The sequence below is a fragment of the Aulonocara stuartgranti genome (genome assembly GCF_965226115.1).
Source record: "Aulonocara stuartgranti genome assembly, chromosome: 10".
Lineage (NCBI taxonomy): Eukaryota > Metazoa > Chordata > Actinopteri > Cichliformes > Cichlidae > Aulonocara > Aulonocara stuartgranti.
In genome coordinates this window covers 12,023,023-12,046,389 of record NC_138946.1, presented here as the reverse complement: position 1 = coordinate 12,046,389, position 23,367 = coordinate 12,023,023, and the positions used below count along the sequence as shown (strand labels likewise).

The following is a 23,367-nucleotide window of genomic DNA, read 5'->3' as shown; positions in this document are numbered from 1 at the left end:
TGGAAATTTCTTTTTTTTTTTTTTTTTTTTTTTTTTGGCAAAAGCTAAAACCATTAGGTTAGTTAATGTAGCATACACCGAATTATCTGCTTATTGGCCTGCTGTTTAACCATTCTACACATATGAAAAAAGGGGGAATAAAGAACCAAATCAAATACTCTTAGCCATTTGTTTCATCTTGTGCACATAGATGGTTATATTGCATGGATGGTGCTACATAACTGGAGTTCATTAAATTCCCCCAACCCACACACACGGCTTAGCAACTTTTCTGATGAAAACCCCTGATATGGATTTACTGAATTTGAAAAGACCGGGTATATAAAGTGTTACCCTTCCTTCCAGGTATTTCACCACCTTTAAAAGTGAGAAGACGATTCACCTGGGTCATTGTTGAAGGCTTTTGACAGTGTAAACCTGGAGTGCTGCCCCAGGTGCTGTGACATAAATCAAAGACTGGCTTCTCTGTGATGACGCTCCCAGGCTAATTCTCTTTTTCTTTTTCTCACCAACATTTTGAAACCACTTATAATGGCTCTTTATTTTCTCTTTTCTTTTCTTGGGTGTGCTTGGATTGTTGTGTGTGTCTGTGCATATCCGGTATGTGTGAATATTGTTAGGTGACACCTGGCAGCAAGGCAGCCCAAGGTGACCTGTGTCCAGGCGACACCATTCTGGCTATCAACGGTGACGCGACAGAACACATGACTCACATGGAGGCTCAGAACAAGATCAAAACCTGCACTCAGCAGCTTACGCTCAGCATCAGCAGGTATGGAAACATGAGACTACCCTCACTGGAAAACTGGTGTGTTTAAACCATAAATTGACCTGTAATCACACTCTTTCAGTTGAGGGAATGGTTATATTTAGCGCCGCAAAACATTGCAGAAAAGAAAAGAAAGCGAATCTTTGAAGAAACACTATGTACACAGCTGTTGTCCCAGCTGAATAGTAGTTTACTATTAGCCAGCTAGCTGTGTGGCATCTGTGAGTTGTATTCATGTGACACACTGTAGATTAACCATATTTTCCATGAAGGGTGACCTCACTGGAATTTTAAGGTTCAGAATAATTGGATATCAGGAAATGCTGAGCTTTCTAATCAGTCGTCAGCTTATGAGTTTTGCTCTGAGGCTCATTAAGAAAATTGAGTTGAAAACCTTGACAGATTTTTTTTTTTTTTTTTTGTATGACTCGGGTCATTTATTGCCTCTCATCCAGAAAAACATGTTGGTGATTCGTCTGTTCTGCCTGGCACCGTCGAGTTACAGTGACAAGTGACGAGTTTACAAGAGTTAAAATGATCGAGTCACTTCACCTACAAAGCGCTGTCAAAATCAATGAGGCTTGTACATACAGTGAGTCAAACTGTAGTCAAATGGTATTCCCGGGTCGATATTGTGCATTGGTGCGCTTCATGAGTTGGAAAATGATCATCGTTTTCGACCTGGTATGTGAAGATGTATGAACTGACCTCAAGTGAAGGTCAGGAACAACAAGTTTCTGTCAACATAGCAGAAAAAAGATCATCCATCTAAACATTTAATGAAGGAGTGGGGTGGGAGACGGGTAGGTCAGGGGTGGTTGGAGGTTAAAACCAAGGAAAATCTGAAATGTCAGTCACTTCCCACATTTCTGTTAGATGGTTGCTTTGGGTTGCCAGAGTACTGGAAAGTGCAGAGCGAATCTGGCAATCTCTAAATCCCATCCCCTCAGATGGAGAACACTGTGTGGTTTCAGCCTCAGTTACAAGTGACAACTGCCAACTGGTGCTTCAGCGTTCTCCTTTTAGGGCAGAAGACAACGCAGTCTCTCTCCCTCTCTTTCCCTTTGTCTGGTTAGAAACATGATGGTTACTCGCAGATTGGAGCGTGAGCAAGAATTATTTCTGAAGTAGTAAGACCCATCAGATCAAAAAAGACACAAAGGAACTCTAAATTCAGATTTTTTTTTCTGTTTCTGTATTTGTGTTTTACAGTATCCACTCTAGCATAACAACTCCTCCTCCACCCCCACAGCCTGTAGTAGGAACCATCTACCCATATATCAAGCTGAGCAACTGAGCGTTAAGTGGTTTGTCCACAAAGGGATTGTAAATTTATTTGAGGATACATGAAATAGCATACTGCACAAAAACTAACAGAGATCATCTGTAGGTGTGGGAGCAAAAACAGGCCACTCTTGCTGTTTTACTGGCACCCTAATGTTCCTAAATTCAGCTTAAACTTGCCCTAAAGTAGCCAAACGTGTTTAACAAATTAAGGAAGTAAGAAGTAATTTAGTCATTTAGCTTGATAAACAGCAGGAGCATTTGAGAGTGATGACTGAGACCCAGCATAAGGAAGAATAGATTCTATTAGTTGAATCTTTGCCTCATGCTCCTTCTTTTTTCTGTTTGTTTTACCACATTGGCCCAGCTACAGGATGTTTACAGTGGCTATCAAATTTTAGGTGTCATTTTTTTGTGGCAGTAAATAAGAGAATTTTTTTTTTTTTTTTTTTTTGTACACATTCCCAATGTTTTGTAGAATGCATTTAGCCATAATTTAAATAGGTGTAGTGCTTAAACATTGTAATGGGTTGGATTGAGGTTAAAATTATTTGAAATGAATGTGTCGCATTGTCGTTTTAAGAGTATCAGAATCAATTTAACTTAAATTCAGTTTAGTTTTGTAGATCTATTATAAAAGCAAAAGGTTTGAGCGACAAGATTTTTTTTTTTTGTTTGACTGTTTTTAACTAACTTACTTTTAAACTAAACCCACAAGTGAACCACAAGATACAGCCATGTTTGCTCATCGTTCCTCCTTAATACCCCTTTGAACTGATAAGATAGCATTTGGACGCAGAGCAATATAATAAGAGGCTGGACGAGACTAGCTGCTGGAATGTGACCTTTGTGCTGTTATTGGTTAAATAATTACAATGTAAGCTGCACTTTGGTGAACAGGAGGAGGGCAAAGCAAGTATGAGAGATAGGCATGCACCCTTGGCTGCGGTGCACAGAGCTGAAATGAGCTGCTGGTGAAGTGGAGGCATTAGGGGTTCCAGCAGAAGAACAAATACTGTAAAAAATCATGTGAAAGTTTAGGATTGTGAGATAGAGACTTGATAAGAGACGAGAAGCGGTGTTAAAAGTTAAGATTGCTGGAAAAGATAGTGAGAATTAGAAAAACAGAAAGAGACGATGCAACAATAAGCTTGGAGGTTAAAGCCAAAAAGAAGAGCAGTGAATCAGTGAGAACAAGAGAGAACTGCCTCTACGCTTCCAAGGATGCTGTTTGACAACCAGTACTTTTTGCTTCATGTATTTCTGGTAAACGCAGTTTAAACGCAGTTTAGCTCAGAGAACCTAAAACCAGAATTATACTTCCGATTTTTTTTCTTTTGTTCTTTTCATCTGAGAGAATGACACTGCAATCAGTTATTTAGTTGGCAATTCTTTTTTTTCTTTTTCTTTATTTTTATCTTTATCTGAAAGCTGTCATTTCCCACCATGCATTTCTCTACTGGTAGGTTAAAAAGGTGGCTCTTGTGGTGGTCCACAATATCATTCAACTGCTTCATGAAGCTGCAGTTTCAATACAAGATGAGGGGCTCATTGGAGAGGTAGCTGATTATTACGTTATTCATTTCCCTCAAAGTAGACCTATAATTGCATGAATTATTCATGTGTGCTGAGCTTGTGCATCACCACTGTTTCCCATGAAAAATTTTGTAAAAGGCGTCATGTTAATAAGCAGCATCTGTCACTATGGCAACAAACAAAATAGCCATGCCTTTAAAAAAATAAACCAAAAAAATCAACAGGCAAAAATGAGAGATTTTGCCAAAACTACTAAGAAACCAATCAAAGTAAACAATACAGAACAAATCACAAATATTGGACTGAAAAAATTCCCAGATTTAGTGAGCTATAAAAATCAGCCACATGGTAGCCTGTTTTCTGGCTGGTGAAGAAGGTCAAAGTGGTTAGTCAAAATGTATCCTTCAATGGGGGTGTAATGTTCATATGTAAAAGATGTCTGTCATTTATTGCAAGAGATTTGAAATATGGACCTTTTCTGTTTATTGGAAACACTCCTCAGTTGTGGGCTACAGAAATAACTAGGGATTATTTAATTGTAACCATTCATTTTGGAGTCAATAGCTGCAAATGGGAGTGACTCAAAGAACCCATGCTGACTCACTAGAAAATAATATTTTAGAGGACAGCAATTCTTAGCCCTCATTAAAAGACTTCTCCATAAAATACTCCAAACAGTCACGAGAAACAGGAGACCTGTAATTTTGTGCTGCTGCCGATGGACAAATATATGAGTCTACACGTCTGCTGTGAACCAAAATTACAGTACGCTGCGCGCATCTGAGCTTGAGGTCTCGTGTAACACAAGAACGTTTCCTTCTAATGTGTTCACGTTTATAACTTTCTTAACCCCCATTTATCACAATTTCTATTATGGAGCCTTTTTAAAAGCACTCAGCTTCAGGGAGTTTCTTGGTAGGTGCCTCTGGGGACTCAGAAAAGCTAAATAAGATTTAAAGGGTGATTATAGAAAAGAGATTAGAAGCTCTGGTTGTGCAGAATTTCTTTACAGTTTGTGGTAAATTAAATGTTTGAATTTGTGCTTTTATCTTGATTAATATCTACTTTTAATGCAGATAGTAATTTGATATATATAGATATAGATATATCTATCTAGCTATCTATCTAAGTTTCCCTTAAGTATAACTAAATGTGCTACAGGTAACCTTGGACATCTCCTGATTTCATTTAGTGTCATTATCATGTAATTCTTAATGTCAACTAATGCTTTTGCATTTACCTCGGAAGTCAAATGAGTTGGGAGTGGCATTACTTCTGAGTTGAGCTTGTTAGAGTAATAAGACTCAGAAAAGCGGAAAAAAGCAGGGTGAGTTTTCCTTCTTGGCAAGGTAGAACCATTCATATATCACTAGCAATACAGCACAATGGTTTTTTTGCACACAAATGTAGCATGTTCATGGCTAGAACCTGGTCAGTGCATTGCATATAGCTTGTTTAGCGAATCACAAATATGCAATACTGGCAATACTGATGAAAAGTTTGACGGTTTTGTGATGATTTCCGTTCACAGCTGCCACTTTCGATTGTTAAGACAGGATTGCTGAGGTTACTCCGACTTTCCAAGTTGGAAATCCAACTTGAAGGGGGGTTTCAGTTGAAAATCTTGACAAATAAAAGCAAGCCATGCAAATTTTATAGCTTAGTTGTGTTTTAGCCTTTCAGCACTGATATATTTATCAGTTACTTTGGGCTAAACCATCAACTCTTGCATGTTAACAGGTTTAACCGTGCTTCACTGTGGTTTTACTGGCATAGTCTACATTATTTTCTCTTCATACAGCAAGTGGGTGCTGCAGCTCTGTTCTCTTAGAAAGGATGTGTTCTTAAAAAACAAAATTTTATGTAGATTTTAACATATGTGTAAAAATTAATTTCAAAAGAGTTTCACTTGTGGCTGCTTGTCTGTATATTCCAAGGGTGTCAAGTACTACAGTTTGGTCAAACCTGCTCATGTCATAAATATGCACTTGGTTCATGGTACTAGTTACTTAGTTTCTCATTCTTAAAGAATTCTTGTAAGAGACTCCTTAAAATGGCTACTGGTTAAGTGTAACTTTCGAGCATACAAGATTAATGTTTTAAAGTGGCAGATTTAAACCCAGACCTTACTTTGCCTGGATGGTGGTGGAAAGCACCGGCTCAGACAAATCTCTCACTGTTGTCGAGCTGCATCAAGATGATTGCCATGAAGGCTGTAGCAAGCGGATGTTTTACATAATTTTCATACTTATCGAAACTTTCATTCACCTCCCATATTCTGGATGTGTCCACATTTATTACATCACTGCAATATTTTACTGAGATGTTTTGAGCCATCTACCCACTGAAGAAAAGAATTACACTGCATTGGAATGTAGCCTAAAATGAATGTGTGCTCTTGTGTGTATTTCTGGCATCATATTGGAAGAACTATCAGTTAAACAGGAGGAAAGATTATTGAGATTGAATGAAGTGGACAAAGTGGTGAGAAGAAAAAAGAACAGAGGGAAAATTAGGAATTTAAAAAAAGGTAATACGTGGACGAGGAAGCAAGGAAGGTAATTCGAGGTCAACACTTACACACAGCTTTCCATTTTCCAGCAGGCCTGTCAACGCTCTGCTGTGAGGCAAAACACCCTTGCAAGTTTTTCTCAGTTCCTTGTGTTCATATGGAGTCGTGTCATCTCAGGGTAGAGGAAAAATGGCTTATATCGCCTCCACAGACACGCAGTGTCCAAGTTCATGTAACGTCAGAGGACCTGGCTGACTCATGAGGCCCATTTTGGAGTTTGTCATGTCTGCTTTGACCAGACATAAATAGAATCTGCGAATACATGAACCAGCTGTGGAAGAAAGCTTCTCCTGGAAAAATGAGCATGAGAAAATCATGCTCATTCTTCTTCTAACCTCTCCACGTCTTACCATCCTTGTCCATGACCTCTTGTTACCATGCTGTTATCTCCCTCTCCAAACCTAAATCCCATTCAACTAAACCACTTTTCTTTTTATTTCTTCACTTTGGTTTTTCCTTCTCTGTCGCTTCCACGGAGCCGCCTTCTCCCTGCAGTTTCCCTCTTTTTGCCAGAGCTTATTGGAGAGAACACTTTCTCTTCAGATGCCTGGGAGACAGATGATGGTGGTTGGGATTTGTGTTTTCCACTATTGGTCAGGCTATTCGGAAAGAGTCATGCTGGGATGGCAAGTTAAATGTGCTGAAAAATGAGTCATGATTCCTGGGCTGCACGTGTAATTCTTGTTTTGCTATTGTAAAACATCTGAAATATATATGGCCTGTTGCACTTATTTTGAACTGTCAGTGTTAGAAATGGGTCCGGGTGCAAAGAAAAGTTGCACCACTGATGGTTTAGACCTTTAAAAGTCAGTTCTTCCAAATAACATAAAAGCAGCATTTCCAAATGTGTATATAGTTTCAGCTCGTTCATCTCTGGGGTTTGGCTTCCACTTCCAACAATTGTGGTCAATTCAGTTTCACTTGTGACAGAAAAGTTGCAGCACCAGCTGAAAGAAAAATATCCTGGTTACTGAGAAAATACTTTATACAGAGAATCATAAATACATTATGTTGATCTTCTTTTTATTGACATAGCTGCAGAAAATTCCAGGGCCAAGTTACAAAGGGTTTTTTTTTTTAAATCTTGTCAATACTTTGGTTCGCATACACTTGTCAGAAAAAGAGTTGTAGCGAGTGATGGTTGATTAAATAGGTCCAGGATTCACTTACTGGGTTTTTAAAAGCTTACAGGCACACTAGACATGCACCATCAATGACTTCCACTCATGCTTTGATGCTTTTGGATGTGGTTAGACATGCAATGGTGTCATATAAGGCTATGATTAGGGGAATAAGATGGGTAACGCATGTAGTATGAGTGCATATCTCAGCCCTACAGATGCAATTAGATGTGTGTATATATATGTAATTCTGATCATGATCTGAAGAGTAAAACCAAAACAAAGAGTATTTGAATTCAAACAGAGAAATCAGGCAGAGAAAAGACAGAGAGTGAGGTCCCTTTGGTGTAGAATTTGCCTCTTGCTTCTCACTTTGACTTAATGACCCGTGATTCACAGATGAAGAATTATGCACAAGGCTGCATGGGACCAAAGAAGCACAGGACTCCAGCAGGGACAAAAACAAAAAGAAACCTCCAAAGGAACCAACTTGTCTACACCCCTCCACTACCAGGGCTGTTTTCTCCTGTTTCTTCATCTCATCATTCCTCTCACACTCTCCAAAGGTCTCCTTTTTTGTGGTTACAACTGTAACATCAGTGGAGTTTGGGAGACTGTGTTGCACAAGAGGTCGAAGGGACGATTGTTCCTCCCTTTCCCTCTCTTCCATTGATCTTGTCGGCGCACAGATGGAGATTTTTTTTGAAGTGTCCCTTTGAGATCTGCCAATGAGACCTCTAAAGCTGCACTTTAGACAGTTATTGCCTCGTCTTAAATGCTACAGAAACAACCCCCACTTAAGTCCTTGCACAGAAAAAGGACATACGGGCAGGTCCAGTGATGACCAAAACAACTTAAAATTGTCCTTTTTCAGATGGCTTTGATAATGGAGTAAGACTCTAAGTGAACCCTGAAATGATCAGTTATCAGCCTTGTCTTAATTTGAGGGTTTGCAGCCGTCTGCCCCATGCTCCTTTTTGAACATTGTGGTCATGTGCAGCCAAAGTAAACTCATCTGCTGTTCCAAGATCCAGATCTCTCCAATCAGGAAATTAAACCTGGCAGGGGGAGGTCAGGCAAGGGAAAATATGATCATAGGAAAATCATTGTGATGACTTTTTTTTTTTTTTTTTTTCTGGTTTCTGTGTGTTTCCATTTCCGCCTTTCTTTCATTTTTTTTCTCTTTCACTTTTATCTCTTTTTATCATGAATTTTTATCTAACATCTAAATCTTCATTTTTAGGGGGATTTCATGGGTTTCATGTTTTCTTTTTAAATTCTAATCCTATGAAAATAAATCCATGGGATCTAAAAATTCTTTGCCTTTGTATTGAAGTTGATATATTAGAGGTAGGAGTATTCACCCCTATGCTTTGACATCATGGTGCTGTTGTGACGATGAGTTTATTTCAAAGAATATTTCCAGACACATTTTACTATCCAGGCCTGGATCAGACAGACGCATGCGCACAATCAAGTGGAAAGTTAGAGTTAGAGAGACAATCGACTAATTAATGAATGTTTAGCAGAAGTTTTTTGGATGTAGGATCCTCATGGCCCTGGGTAATCTGGGTGTCCTCATCACATCACACTTGTTTGCAACAGATTGTGTGGCTATTTTTTTTTTTTATATTACATAACATACATTATGTTGAATTTGACATTGCCAAAATTGTTTCCAGACGACAAAACGACAGCTGTGGCACAGTTTTGTTTCAAGTGCAGTGCATATTTTTTAACTAGATGGTTACATGATTTTGACATCCCTCTTCAGAGTGACCTCCTAGTATAATGACCACTGTCTGCCTCTCATACTTTCCACTTACGCCTCTGCATTCAAAACTGTTAAGATGTATGTTCGGTAAATTCCTTGTCTTTGGTTTTCACCAAATACCAATTTAAATGGGCCACTTCAGACTGAACTCCTTTCAATAGGGTGTTTGTATGGTAGCCATCGCAACCAAACATTCTGGATACATGAAGGCTTTCAATTTCTGAAACGTGGAGGAATTGGCGGAGGAGGGGGGTGCAGGGTTCATCCTACGCAGTAGCGCTTGTCCATCTGCAGACACTCGGCGCCTTATAAGAGCGTCCTTGATAGCAACACCTCCATGGTTCATATCTGAAGCACTGGCTCAGCTCATACATTGATGTGCCAGCTGCCAGCCCAATGACCTCACCTCTTTAGACGTCAACCCTCCCCCATGTGGGGGTCAACAATGCATTCATGCACTCGCACTACTTCTGTTAATGGTTTTTATGTCTTTGCAGATGAATAGGAAAGTGAAGAAAAGCACACACACACACACTGCTGTCCTTCAGCGTCATGTCCGGGTGTTTTCCCACTTGACGGCCAACACTATAGCAACAAAAGCCAGATGAACCAAAGAATTCCCCTTGATTCTTTTATGTGACCGGAAAACTTCCTCTAGTTGAATGTGAAACTTGAAAGTTAAATAGCATTCCTAGTGAACCATTACTAATGCCGTTGGAAATGAATAGCACCAGTTTATCAGCTGGAAAGATAAGTTACACGCCCTTATTTTCACCAGGGTATTTTATTTTGGGTCTTTCAAAAAAAGAAAAATTGCTCTGTGCCCCTGCTTACCGTGTGCTTTCATAGAGGCTCATTCAGCAGTGCTATAAGTAATGTGTTTTATCATTGCTGTCAGACTGTAAGTCCTTTTACTTTTATGTAAGAATATGCAACTGGAGTCAATTACTGACAATCTAAACATGAGAGGAGTAAGCCTCAGATTCCAGTAATTCAGCTATCGCTACTTATGACAAATCCACAGCCCAAGATACAATGTGCTCTTCTAGTGATAGTTCAAACAGTGGATTTATGATATAATGATGATGACATTATCTTGGTATCAGTGGGAGGAAAGTAGCTTCATCCCATTAAAAATGTGAAAGCTGCCAACTATACATAAAAATCCACATATACATGCATGTTCATGCCCAGACTTTACCTTGAGTACTGTGAGTGTTTTGGCACAGAGGCATCTTGCACTGCTAATATTCAGTAACAGTTATGGGATTTTGCGTGATCCTAAAGCTGACATCTTTCCCATTTTACATCAGTTCTAAAACGATTAGAGCATACAGACTACTTTCATTTTTCTGGGTTCATTTTCAGACATTCACAAATACTTTATAGGTTCCTTGGGGGGAAAAATAAAAAGATGTCAGCAAAGAAAAATCCATACTCTCAGCAGAAATCATTGCTTCAGCTTGGGTGTCAGATGGCATTGGATTTATCTGAGACTCTCTTTTTTTTCTCTCTCTCATGGGTATTGTCTTTCAGATCAGGATCGGGAGACGGAGTGTGGTCACCAACAGTTAGTGAAGATGGCAAGACAAGCCCTTACATGGAGCCCGACTCACAGGTAACCACTGTTTACAGTTGATTTCCCCAAGCACAAGTCGCATGCATTTCTTAAGATTTGAATTCACATGAGGTGGGATGCGGTCAGGTTTCTCGTTGAATTTGTCATGCTGCCAACCAGAGCGATGGCTATAACTGCATCATGACTTTGAAGTACAGTTTCCTGGGTGTGAGACACAATTCTCCTCAGTGACAGAATCCATGGAAACAGGCACAACAATCAATTTTGAAATTGCATGTGTGCTATCATTCACATGATTATAAATGAGATAATGCATCCCACTGTTCACTGGAATAGTTTTGAAATAGTATCTCGATTGTTCTCCAAATGTATGAGCTGCCAAAAGGACATTCAAGGCATGATGAACTCTAGCAGATGATCTTTTCCAAGTTTTCCATTGCTGGCAGGCTAGCAGGTTTCTGAGCATGGAGGAAACAGGAGGTGTGTGAGTGTGTGCGCACATAAGCTGTGAGTATGGATATTGTGTGACTGAGGCAGACAGACAATGGGAATATTGTGCTTCGGATATGTGAGAGATGTCCATTCGTCAAGTATTGTGTTGTTGTATTTATGGAGTTGCGATTGATCTGTCTCAGCCCTTGTTGTGGCAGCATATCTGTGCTTAAAAGGGTGGGACAGGCATACAAAGAGCCGAAGTGAAATCTATCTGCCCCCTCATGATGGAGTGTCTCGTTTATTACAAAAAAAGTGTTGTTTTTTTGGGTAAGAGCCAGTAGTTACGGATGCAATTTATCAGCTTGGGTTTTGGTTCTATTCTAATTTCTTTATCTAGGATTTTGATAGTTTATTGGAAATAGACTTTCCAAAAGGCTGGTTTGCTTGGTAAGTCTAACCTAAAACCGAATTAAATAATTTCTCAGTTACATTTCCTAATGTGTTAAATGTTTTCGGTGAGTGACCGTTCTGGACTGCAGGCGGGCCAATGAAACGCCCAGACTGTTTTACTAATGAGCCACATTGTTGGAATACACCCAGAATTTGGTTTGGCATTCTCTTGCTCAAATAAGCAGTCTTTCCTTGAAGATGTTGCCTGAATGGCAGGGCATGTTGCCCTATGCCATATGTGCTTTCACAAATGTGATCATGCACCTCCATACTATCATGAATGAGGCTTTAGAAACTGCACTGATACGCTAATTTTTCTAACATTTTAATTGTTGATTTTAATTTGTCACCAAAGAACAATTTTCCACTTTAATTCCATCCATCTTGAAAGATCTGAGATAAGGCAACTCAGAAGGTTTTATATGTATGGTGTTAGTCAGAACCTCCCTGACATCACGTTGGAGCGCACCCTCCTACTCAAAGTGTCATAGCTTTTAATCCAAACCATTATATTCAACTCAAGCAAGTAGTTTTAATGCCTTAAACTAACCAAATAAAAACTCCATACTGAATCAAAGCACTCCCATGCAGGATACAAAAGTTCAAAAAGAAAACTCCCACATGGAAAAATGATGCTGCAATACTTGATACTGCAAAGGAAAGAAGTCATCCAGCTGAATCAGAGCAAGTCATACTGGCTTCAGAAAAAGTTGGCTGATGTTTGAAAGCACAGCCTAATATGGTAAATGGTAAATGGACTGGTTCTTATATAGCGCTTTTCTACTCATCTGAGCACTCAAAGCACTTTACACAACTTGTACACATCACATGCCTGCACATGTGATGTGACAATAAAAAAAAAGTGATTTGATTTGATTTGCATTCACCCATTCACACAGCACATCTTTCTAAGTGCTTCATAGCTAACATTCACACACATTCATACTCCGATGGATGCATCGGAGAGCAATTTGGGGTTAGTATCTTGCCCAAGGATATTTGGCATGTAGACTAGGGGAAGCCAGGAATCGAACCACCAACCTTCCGATCAGTGGATGACCTGCTCTACCACCTGAGGCTTTAAGATATCTTAGAAAAGCATTAGGTCCATATTGTCCTTGTGTCTACATTCTGTTATTTTGTATATCCGAAAAACTAACCAGAGATTGTGGCTTGTTGTACATTTAAATTCATAGACAGATCAAATTTCATGTTTTCAGCACCACAGGTAGAACTCTATGGCAACCTTTTAACAGTGTGGCTATTAGCTCAGGTCTTGCTATGATTAAAATAAGAAAATACGAAGTTGGAGTGAGAGGAACCAACAGCTACAGGAATTTCTACAAACACAGACATGAATGACAGGAGGGCTTTGCGTGAGGGTAATATGAGAGCGGCAAATCTGTCTTCCTCATGCTGCTTTTTCTCTCTGTTTATCTCTTCTCTCCATCTCTCTTTACATCTTTTCCAGTCCTTCTTTTCTTCCTTACTGAAGTCTAAAAATGTTCTCTGGCATCTCATTTTATGAAGTAAACGCGGACAGCTGGAAACCTCCAAGTGAGGGCCACGTTATTGTCACGCTCAGGTGGAACCTTCTGTGCTTTACAAGAGGAAACATCCACTCCCTAGAGTCACATAAAGAACTCACTCTTTCTTTGTTTCCTTCTTTCTGTATTCTGATTCAGTTTGCCCACGTGACATTGCTGATTGTTCACAAGATACTTTAGAAACAGTGTATATACCACGCTTTCTGTCCTGACAGATCCAGCTTCTGTGACGTGATGCTTGAGCTAGTGTGGACAGCAAGCTGAAAGTCACTGTTTCAGATTGTGTTGCTTAAGGCTTGAAGCAGTGAATCCATCATTCAAAACCTACCTTACAGCATGACACTTAACTTGCAGCATATTTTATGCAGAAGCAGTATGTTTTGGGGTGAAAAATGAAACCAAAGAAGAACACTTAGGCTCACATATTGTAATAAAAAAAAAAAGAAAGAAAAATCACCACATGCCTCAGTTAACTAAGAATGTTTCAAAAGAAGCGCTATAACTTTAACCCAGTTAAGTTCACCAAATCCAGTGATGGCATCCTTCAGGCCTTTTGAAATTGAACATTTTCCTTTTCATTCATGAACTCCTTGACCAACTGGCTTTGTTGGAAATTCCAGTCCCACCAGTGGGAATTTTCTGCTGAGCAGGAAGTGACACATGGAAGGAATGAAGTGTTTCCTTTCACCTTGGGAACACGGGAGATTGTCATAAAAGTCGGTGTGCAAATGATGTATTTTTGGATATGCGCTAAGCAAGCATATGACTTAATACTGTTGTATGATGGGACTGTTTTGGGAATTTTGGAGGGTTTCTTTTACTAGTTTCAGTGGGACAGGGGAGTGTTTCCAGGGAGTGCTCATGTCTTTGCAAGAGTGTCTACAAACTACCGGATACCATACACAACTTCCTGAAATAGAAATGATTGTGATAAAGAGTGGAGAGAAAGATAAAGCAGTGATGAGGTAACTGTCATAACAGAAGAAATAACACGAGTAACTATGACAACCAGTTTTTGCCTAAGCTTTTACTGTACAGTTCTGGGAAGGTTAGTGAACTATAATCAGATATTTGGCACAACTTCCAAATTTCATGCAAAACAAAAGGATTAATATAATAATCTGGATACAAATCAAGCTCCATACATGGAAAAAGTAATAAAAAATACCTTTTTAATTCATCTTCAAGGTGCCAGAAGAATCTCAGTCCTCCATGTCAAGGTAGTCTTAAGTGCTTTACAATATTTCACTTCTCATCCAAGAGGCTTCTTCAATTCTAAAAGCTAACCAAGTGCCAGATATTTTATACCCTATACCCTCACTATCAAAAGCCTACCAGCACTTTAGCCAAGATGTCTTATAGCATCTTTTTTTCTTGTCAGAAACCCATAAATCTCTAATTAACATTATTTCCTGCCCCAGATCTTGATAGCCCAGAACCACTTTGATTATTTCTTCTTCATGTACAATATTGAGTACAAAAGTACTCAGGTACAGGGCACCAATTTAGCTCACTGTTTGAGCAGGCACCTATATGCCCTGTGGCTAAAATTGAGCACTTAGGTTTGAGTCCAGCCTCCTGTCTAGTCTTCACTCCTGAACTATTAAATAAAGACAAAAAACCCCACTATAAATCTAAAATAAATATTGCCACACATTGCAGCCAGAGGAGGTGCTCGACCATGGAAACCTGTACCATGAAGCTCCTGGAGCATGGTGTTGGTGCTGATGTTAATGCCAGAGGAGATTTTGAACCCTGCAGTTTATGAGTCAGCGGAGAGTTGGCGACTTTTATGCACCATCTGTCTCAGCACTTGGCGACCACGCTCTGTAACTTTATGTGGGCTGCCATTTCGTGGCTGAGTTGCTGTGGTTGCTAAATGCTTCCACTTTGCAATGGTACCATTTACAGCTGATCATGAAATATCTAGGAGAGAAGAAATTTCACAAACTGGTTGCAATGATGGCATCCGCTTAAAATCAGCGACCTCTTAAGAACGACCCATATTTCACATGTGTTTGTACAGGCAGACTGCGTAGCTGGAGACTTTATTTTGTCCACCTGTGGCAATTGGACTAAAAACACCTGAATTCAGAGTAAACAGTCCATCCAATATCCAATGTATCTTCAGTAGTGCAGGTATTTATTGTCTGGCTCAAGCCCAGCTTTACTTTTAATCCAACTGAACTGAAGACAATTTGATTTGATGGCAAGTAAGATAATTAATGAAGCCAAATTTGATGTAAAAGCAATATAATAACAGATTTACATACAAAAATTCAATCACCTTTTCCAAAAGAAAAAATGCCTCTTGTAAATGGTTATCTAACCGTACGTCTGAATTTTAGCACTTGATTGCCAGTTTTACTGTTGGAATGGTTTAGTGGAGGAGTAATGCAATACCATGGGTTACTGACATTTTGGGTTTTCAAAATTCCATGCCTTAAATTACACAGTGGCAGCTTCAAGTAGGTGGGAATGGCTCGCACTCAATGTTCGTCTAACAGTATTATTTGGCAGGGCAGTATGTAAATGCCATTCATGGCAACTGGCCTATTATTATAGCGATGGCTATTGTGGCTGAGTGCTGTGGCCCTGTGGAAAGAATGAGGCTCCACAATGCGGAAGCTGAGAGGTCTGGATCACACGTCACTCGAGCTTCCAGTCTCAGCCCAGGAGCTGGCTGCTGAAATTGAAGTCTCCAAGTTAACATTAACAGTGGCTGACAGATAGAGACCTTGCATGACTAATTCCTTCTTGGTTTGGATCTGATTTTACTCTTAAAACAAAAGTATATGAATATTTTTTTTTCTAATGAATGGCACAAGGCTACTGTTCTCCAATTAAGAAGCATTAAGAACAATTTGCCTTTTTAAAAACCCAAATATAGTTTAAATGTTAAACTCTTCACATTTGTACTCCGGTAAAACAGATGGTGAGCTACTAGATTGATATATTTTGTTAACACAAAGTAGATTGGCATTTACCGCATAAACATTCTGATTGTGTTTTAACAACATGGAGTTATTAGTTGATTTCAGCTATTCTCATGAGTTACCAAAGCATGTTGAATGGGTCAGGTTTTACTTGATCCCCTGTCGGAAAAACTCAGATCAGCAGACCAGTAAAGCATTAAGAGAAAGTCATTTTAGCAGCTCTACAGGCATTTTAGATGTCAGACCTGTGACCCCACCTATTTGGTTGTTTGTGTTCACTAATCAACCAGTCATCCCCAGAAATGTCAAATCAGCCTCCAGGTTTTCTTAATGGAGCCTTTCCTGCCCCGCTTGGCTGCCATCATATTGAGGGAGTGAAGTCGTTAAGCCCTCTTTGCTTATGGTCCAGAGAGACTGCAGGAGTCTGGGCTCATTCATATTTAGAAAATTGAAACTGTATCAACTTTGTCAGGGAATAGAGCAACGTACCTGTGTGTGTTTATTTTTAGTTTTTCAATTTTCTGCTGCTTTTTCAAGGCCTCAAACTGATATCAGGATAAGTACGTAGCTTTTATATTGAGGTCATTTGATGAACTTTGATCTGTAATTAGTTAGCCATGAAAAGTACTAAACTCCAAATGGCAACCAAAATGAGCAAAACAATCAACAGTGATAAACCTGTTGGTCCTTTTTTTTAAATTAGTTTGATCATGTGATCATATGAAGTCCAAAAATAACATCTTTTAAAATAACATCAACTATTTTAATGATTAAAAAACAAACAAACAAACCAAGTATATCTTCTGTAAAGCATTTTGTTGTATGGAACAAGTCTCTTACAGCTTACTGCCTTCACAGCTGCCTGCGCGTTACGCAACAAAGTTAGTTTCCTTACTTAAATCATTTGACTTTCTCTACGAGATAAACTTATTCCAAACCAAATAGTAATGTTCCCCTAAATGCTCACATTTGAAATAAGCTGATATTTCTGTCATGCATTACAATGCTAAAGATAGCTACTTCATAACAAATTTAATTTCAACCCAGTGTGCACTGCACAGAAGTTAACGTGGACATGACATTATCTCAATAGTTTAATTTAATAGCACAAAATTGGTAAAAAAAAATAAAATAATAAATCACATTTTTGTGATTAGAGCCTTACATTCCACCATCTTTTAAAATCTTTCTCCATGCTCTCCCACTCACCTCCTGCTCCCTGATACCTCCTCTCGGGCTTGCCTTCCTCCCCTCCCAGTGAGGCACCCACAACCAGGACAAGGGAGCCATTAAAGGGCTGGTTTGTGTCTGACTAGTGGTGCAGAGCGCCATGTGAAAAGCTTAATTTTAAATGTCCAGGGGGATTAAACCTTGCAGGAGGGAAGCAGTACGCCTGTGTGTGTGTGTGTGTGTGTGTGTGTGTGTGTATTATCAGGAATTTGAGCATGTGTGACTGGCCTCGGCCCTCAGTTAAAGACATATGATTTCAATTAAGGCCCACAACCTTTTTCTCTTCCTCGACCCATCCCCCTCTCGTGTGTCTACCACTTTCTAGCTAATATATGGTTGGGACAGGAGGTAAAACCTCTATCATCTCCCATTCAGTTTCTTATTAATCACAGTAACTTTTAATAGCAGTAACAAATAGCAGAACACTGCTGGGTTCTGCTATCTTTATGCTTTCTTTACTTTTTTGGCACATATGCTCTTACATGGCCAGCCTTCCTGAAGCATTAGCCATGCTTGGTTACCACTGAAAAACAGGTCAGTAAAATCAGATGGCACCCTAAATTTATGAGCATACAGCGATAGATGATATTGGTTCTTACAAATAGTTACTGCTATTTGTTCCTTATCTGCATTCTGTGTTCCTGTGATTTCTCTTCCTCTTAGGCAAGAGGAATGTAGTCAAGCCTTAGGAGAAAGTGTGGCTACTCTCAAGAGAGAAAAATTTCATTCAGTAAATGTATGTTGTTGAGGTCTAAAGATGAAGAAGAAAGTTGCTCATATTAATTTTAAATTGTTATGACTATATTTGAAAAGTAAGAATGGAGAATGAGCAGAACTGGGGTGATTAGGCATTCAGAAGATTAATGCAGCTATCACTTTAAGGCAAAATCTCCATTAAACCTCTAGTACACCTTTGAAATAGAAGAATAAATCGCTGTAATGGGGAAGTTGGCTTAAATCTGATATTTGTAATAAAAATGGAAATCAAGGCACTATACTTTTAGAGCAACATGAAAGCACTAAAAGGTTCTGAATGTTACCAAACTGGCATTTTTATAAGGCAAGTCCCAGATGTGCAGCCTTATAAATCTACCATCCATCCAAAGGAAATATCTGTGTAACAGACGTGCACAACCAGAGAGGAAAGAGTGTTATGAGGAGAACAAAAAAAGACAAAAGGAATGGCTGGAGTATGTGGTTCAGTTCCCTTTGAAACAAAAGGAAGCAGACCATATCATACAGGGTGTTAGGGTGAAAATGGGTAAATCTGTACTTGCTTCTGACAAGAAAGAAATCTAACTAAACAAGACTTTTTAAGAACTTTGGCATTGGTTTTACTCATTTCTTTTCACCGCGGAAATGTTATGACCCATGTGGGACTGGTTTTAAGTTTCTGATCCCCCTTTTCACTGAGATAGTATTCTCTTGGAAATTATACATCTTAGCTTGATACTGAGCTGGACAAAACCAGCTCATTTTACATCCACACATTTGCATGATGTGAAGAGTTTCGGGCATCTGTTAAGATGTCTCCTGGGCACCTCCCTTTGGAGTTTTTCTGGGCACACCCAACTGGGAGGAGACCCCAGGGTAGAGTCACAACCTGCATGAGAGATTATATATCGTTAGCTTCATAGCATAATTGCCTAAGTCATTTGACTAAGTCAATGACTTAGGCACTTATGCTATGAAGCTAACGATATCTCATCTGTCCTATTTATTAATGTTTGGAATGGATTATACACACCTTCTGGCCTATTACTAGGTGTGCTGTGCTTAATTTGAAGATAATTATAGGGGTGGCGATGACCGACAATGGGTCTTTAATGGGCTGATACCATTTGAAGAAGGGGATTCTTTTAATCTCCAGTATTGTTATTTTGTGTCAAAATGCAGTGCACGAAGCACGCACCATGCAACTCGACTGCTGATAATTTCTGATAATTAAAAGATATTTGCTAACTCCATATTCACATTTTTTCGGAACATTAGATCTGCCGATTTTGACTCAGTTGGCTTTATCAGAATTTGCAGTCGTACTTCCCAAAACCTGTTACGTTCTCAGATGTGAAAAAGCAGTTGAGTATTTCTTGTCCTTAGGCCAGAGGTTGTTTTGTGCTGCACAGATTACTTATCTGTGACAAGATTGATATCTGAAGTCAGTTAAAGATAGATAGATAGATAGATAGATAGATAGATATAGATCTATCTATCTATCTATCTATCTCTCTCATTCTGATAGAAGAGATAACGTTATACATTAACATGTGGTTACCTGTCCCTCACATCTCACTTGTACACATTAGTGTCATAACTGTAATGCCTTTACTGTCATTCTACTGCAGGGGCATGTAACGTAATACACTCTCAGGGATTTTCCTTTACGTGTTTTGTTTTTTTAATTTCCTGAATCACCTACATGAATGAGCTTGCTTGTTGAAAGTTATTGTTCTGATTTTTATCTACAGATTTAGCCCCTGAATAAATATGAGAAATGAATAATGAGTGCTAAAAAAGACATGTAGCAACAGTGACTTCTGAAGAACTTCACCTTTGTAGCGCTTGGTATGTTCTTAAGGAACAGTAAGTTCTCGAAGGGTTGAAATAAAAAGAAAGCCGGCAGTAAATCATCGTATTGGAAATTAAAAAGAAAACCTGTCAAAGTGGAAGGAAGGAAGTGATTCGAGCAGCCGTGTGATACTGTAAACCATTAAACAATATTTGCAGTCATCGAAACCAGTGTTATGACTATATTTTTAGCTGACCTCTCTCTTGCCATACTGTAAATAGAACTGAGTGTAAGTACTGCAAATAGTAATTTTTTTTTCCAAGGGAGTCTTCATTTTTGTCAGAAATACAGAACCTTTGGAGAAAGTGTGTTACTGTACCCCCGCACCCCCATTCCTTTTGGATGACGATGGGGCTTGCAGCACTGTACATTTCTGATTGGTTGAGTGTCAACAAGGGTTTATCTATATCATGGTCATTCCTCAGATGACCTCGTAAAAATGGTTTGCTCACCATAAGTTTAGCCTTTTTTGTGTTTTGAAATCCCTTTGCTTTCAGTTGACTGTTTACCAGCAGCCACATTATTTAAGTAATAAAGTATGGTAAAGAGCACAAGTGTAGGACTCTTCTCCATGCTTACTTGCACTGTCGCCTGTCTGTTGACAGTCATCTCTACCTACTGGATTGGACTGGTCTACGGTTAGGGTTAGGGTTTGAGCACTTCAAAAATGATGTGGAGTTTGCCTCCTCTTCGCAGTTTTTTTTTTTTTTTTAGACCACTGTGGATAGACAGACAACCAACGATCTGAAGGAACCTTTTAGTTTGAGCTAAGGCGAATGAGGGTAACTTTGATTAAATTCCCATGAAGTCCCCCATCTGTACAAACAGGGCTAAAGATAACGACTGGAATCTGGTTTGGCTATTCCACTCAGTGGTAAGAATCAGGCTTCGGCTTGTCTCGTTTGCTTGAAGAGAGAGCCGCAGAGAACTGGGTGTTTCTGACATCCTGACCAAAGAGGGTTTGGCTCTTGGTTTCTAAGAGTGCTGAATCTCCTGTCTGCTTGTCTCAACTTTACCATGAATGGCTATCTGCTAGCACTTTGCCCAGAGAGTTACTGTGAGAGTTATATTTGTCTTTATTGTCCATGGTTGTTGGGGGAGTCAGATGAGATGTTTTAAATTTCTTGAAAGTCATCAGTCTTGACTGCAGGAGGGAATGACGAAGTGTTTTTCCAAGACCAGGATGTGGGGTTGTTGGTGTTGAAGAGGCGCTATGAAGTAGTAATTAAAAAGTGTGTGTGTGTGTGTGTGTGTGTGGGGTCCAGGCGAGGGCAGAGAACAGGATGACATCCAGCAGGACCCTTCTGTTGAAATGACAGGTGTCCTGTCTGCAGAGGCGGTGAACCTCCACCACCTGTGGCTAAGGCCCTTTAAACTAGGCCAGACATAGCCACACATACACTTGCACGCACTCAAACTCCTTCTAGTGTCTCACAGTCAACAATGATCTGACTGTCTCCCTTACTGGTGCATTGCTTAACTTGTAAACAAGTCATTTTATTCTTAGCTGAAATGTGTATAGTCTAAATTCATGCGTATGCGTGGGCCTCGTCTTTAGTAATTCAAGCTTGCTATTTAGCTCTCATATTCAAAGCACTAAAACACCATGAGAAGTGGTGACATCATTGCAAATGTTGAAATAAAACCTTATCTGTAAAGTTCACTGTCTGATATGGATGAGCCAAGCTGGCAGTGGGTGTTATCACTGAAGCGTGCTGATAAACACAGAGTGTCTCACTGTTGTCAGTGTTGTGTTGGTGCAAATTCATGATAAGGCCGTTGACCCAGCCATAAACACACTTACTGCGCATACAGTGGTGTAATTGTAGATTGTAATTGTCTCTGCATCTGCCCTGCATTAGTCCGGCACATTCTTCCAAACACGTTGAACACAGAAATTATATGGCAAGAGTCTAGAAAGTCTGCTGCAGCATGTCAGAAAGATAATAATTTAATCTTCTGCAGTATCTCAGCTCTGTCATCAACCATGAAGGCTTGTGTATTTTAAGCAGTACTTAAAATACACAAGTTAATCTGTTTTGACAGAAACATCTGCAGGAAATCTAATGCGAGCTCCTTCTTAATAAGCCTTGGTATTAAACAGGGAACAACACAAATGAAGTGGAAAAAGTTTTTCATTTAAACCTCATTGCTGCAAAGCCTCATTCGCAAACAACTGTTCATTTTCTCTCTGACGACTTGTGGTTTTCTAGTCAGGACACCACCGGGTTTGTTTTCTCTTTCATGTTCTCTTTTTATTCTCATTTCCTGAACCAGAACATAATGTTGTATGAGCTATAAAAGCTCATTATCCTTTTTTCCTTCCTTATTACATTAGCAATTCTCCCTTAATGTAGGAAACTTACCAAAGAATCAAAGTTTCTCTGTAACTGCATACATTTTCAACCATAAAATTGTGATGTTTTCCTGTGATGCTGGCATCTGCTCTTCCTGTTTGGTAAACGTGTCTCCTCTTTTCTTTCCTTGGTTTTAGAATTTTCGTCCGATCACTAGCGGATATGCCAGTTACACCCGTAAACCTTCATATACCGCTGAACCCCAGTCACCTCAGGTTCCTCAGCCCGCTAACCTGAATAACGGACACTCCAGACCCAACAACGGACACAGCTATGGGTATGGCAATGGAACCGGGCACTCTCAGTACAACAACCCTGCAGGACTATATGCTCACAATGGAAGCAATGGGGACAGATCACTGCCGAGCAAGATGGGAGGTCTCAGCATCAGTGCCACACACAGGTGAGACAGCAATACCGTGTGCTTTCCAGGACTGTAAATCATAAGCATCCAGCCACACCTTACTTGCACTTTTGACAGGTTAATCTACAGTTACTGTAGCGCTTGTTATTTTCAAATATTTACCCTCCTCTTTAAAAGAAATGCAGAAGCAACACCAGTTTTTATTCTGAATGTTCTAAAATCCAATAAGTATAAGTAAATAAGTATAAAAAAAATCTTCAAATATAGTTTAAAGTCTATTATTTTAATGCAACAACATTTTCTTTTACTTATCTTGTGCACTTATCCCAAGTTTCTGGTTACTTCGCTAGCTAGAAATCCAATTTGTTGTTGTGTTTACCTTAACAAAAAAAAAAGAAATCAATGAACCACGTGTATGTAATAGCTGTTTATATCAGATTTCAAAATATCCCCCTCATGAGTTTTCATGGACCTTTTTACACACATTATATCTGTGGGAAAATCACACGAGGAAATAGCTTTACCTTTCCCTCCACTGCTTCTAAAAACAATCATCCTATCTATTATTAAAGCCTCACCAGTTTCCTTGCAGGTCCCTGTGCAGACACTTAACACAGAGACACAGAAACAAACACACTGGATGTCTTTTGATACAGCTGCACAGATAGCCTTGTGGACTGTAAAAGGCATTTGCTGTCTTGTATCCCCTCAAGTGGGCAATAAATATGCATGTTCAGTCTCCCAGTGAAGATGCTTTTGAGCACTCCTAGACACAGCCCCCACATACGCACACAAAGTTGCACTCAAGTGTTTTAACACTATCTTTGTTGCCTGCTGTCAGTCA

At 39.4% G+C, this 23,367-nt stretch overlaps 1 protein-coding gene across 1 annotated transcript in view; it reads left to right on the top strand.

Moving 5' to 3' along the window:
- pdlim4 (PDZ and LIM domain 4) overlaps positions 1–23,367 on the top strand; it is a 44,912-nt gene that overhangs the window by 9,712 nt on the left and 11,833 nt on the right. Inside the window, exons 2-4 of the mRNA XM_082548640.1 lie at positions 621–772; positions 10,593–10,674; positions 22,297–22,562. Of these exons, the coding sequence (XP_082404766.1) occupies positions 621–772; positions 10,593–10,674; positions 22,297–22,562 (500 nt within the window). The remainder of the gene's footprint in view (positions 1–620; positions 773–10,592; positions 10,675–22,296; positions 22,563–23,367) is intronic.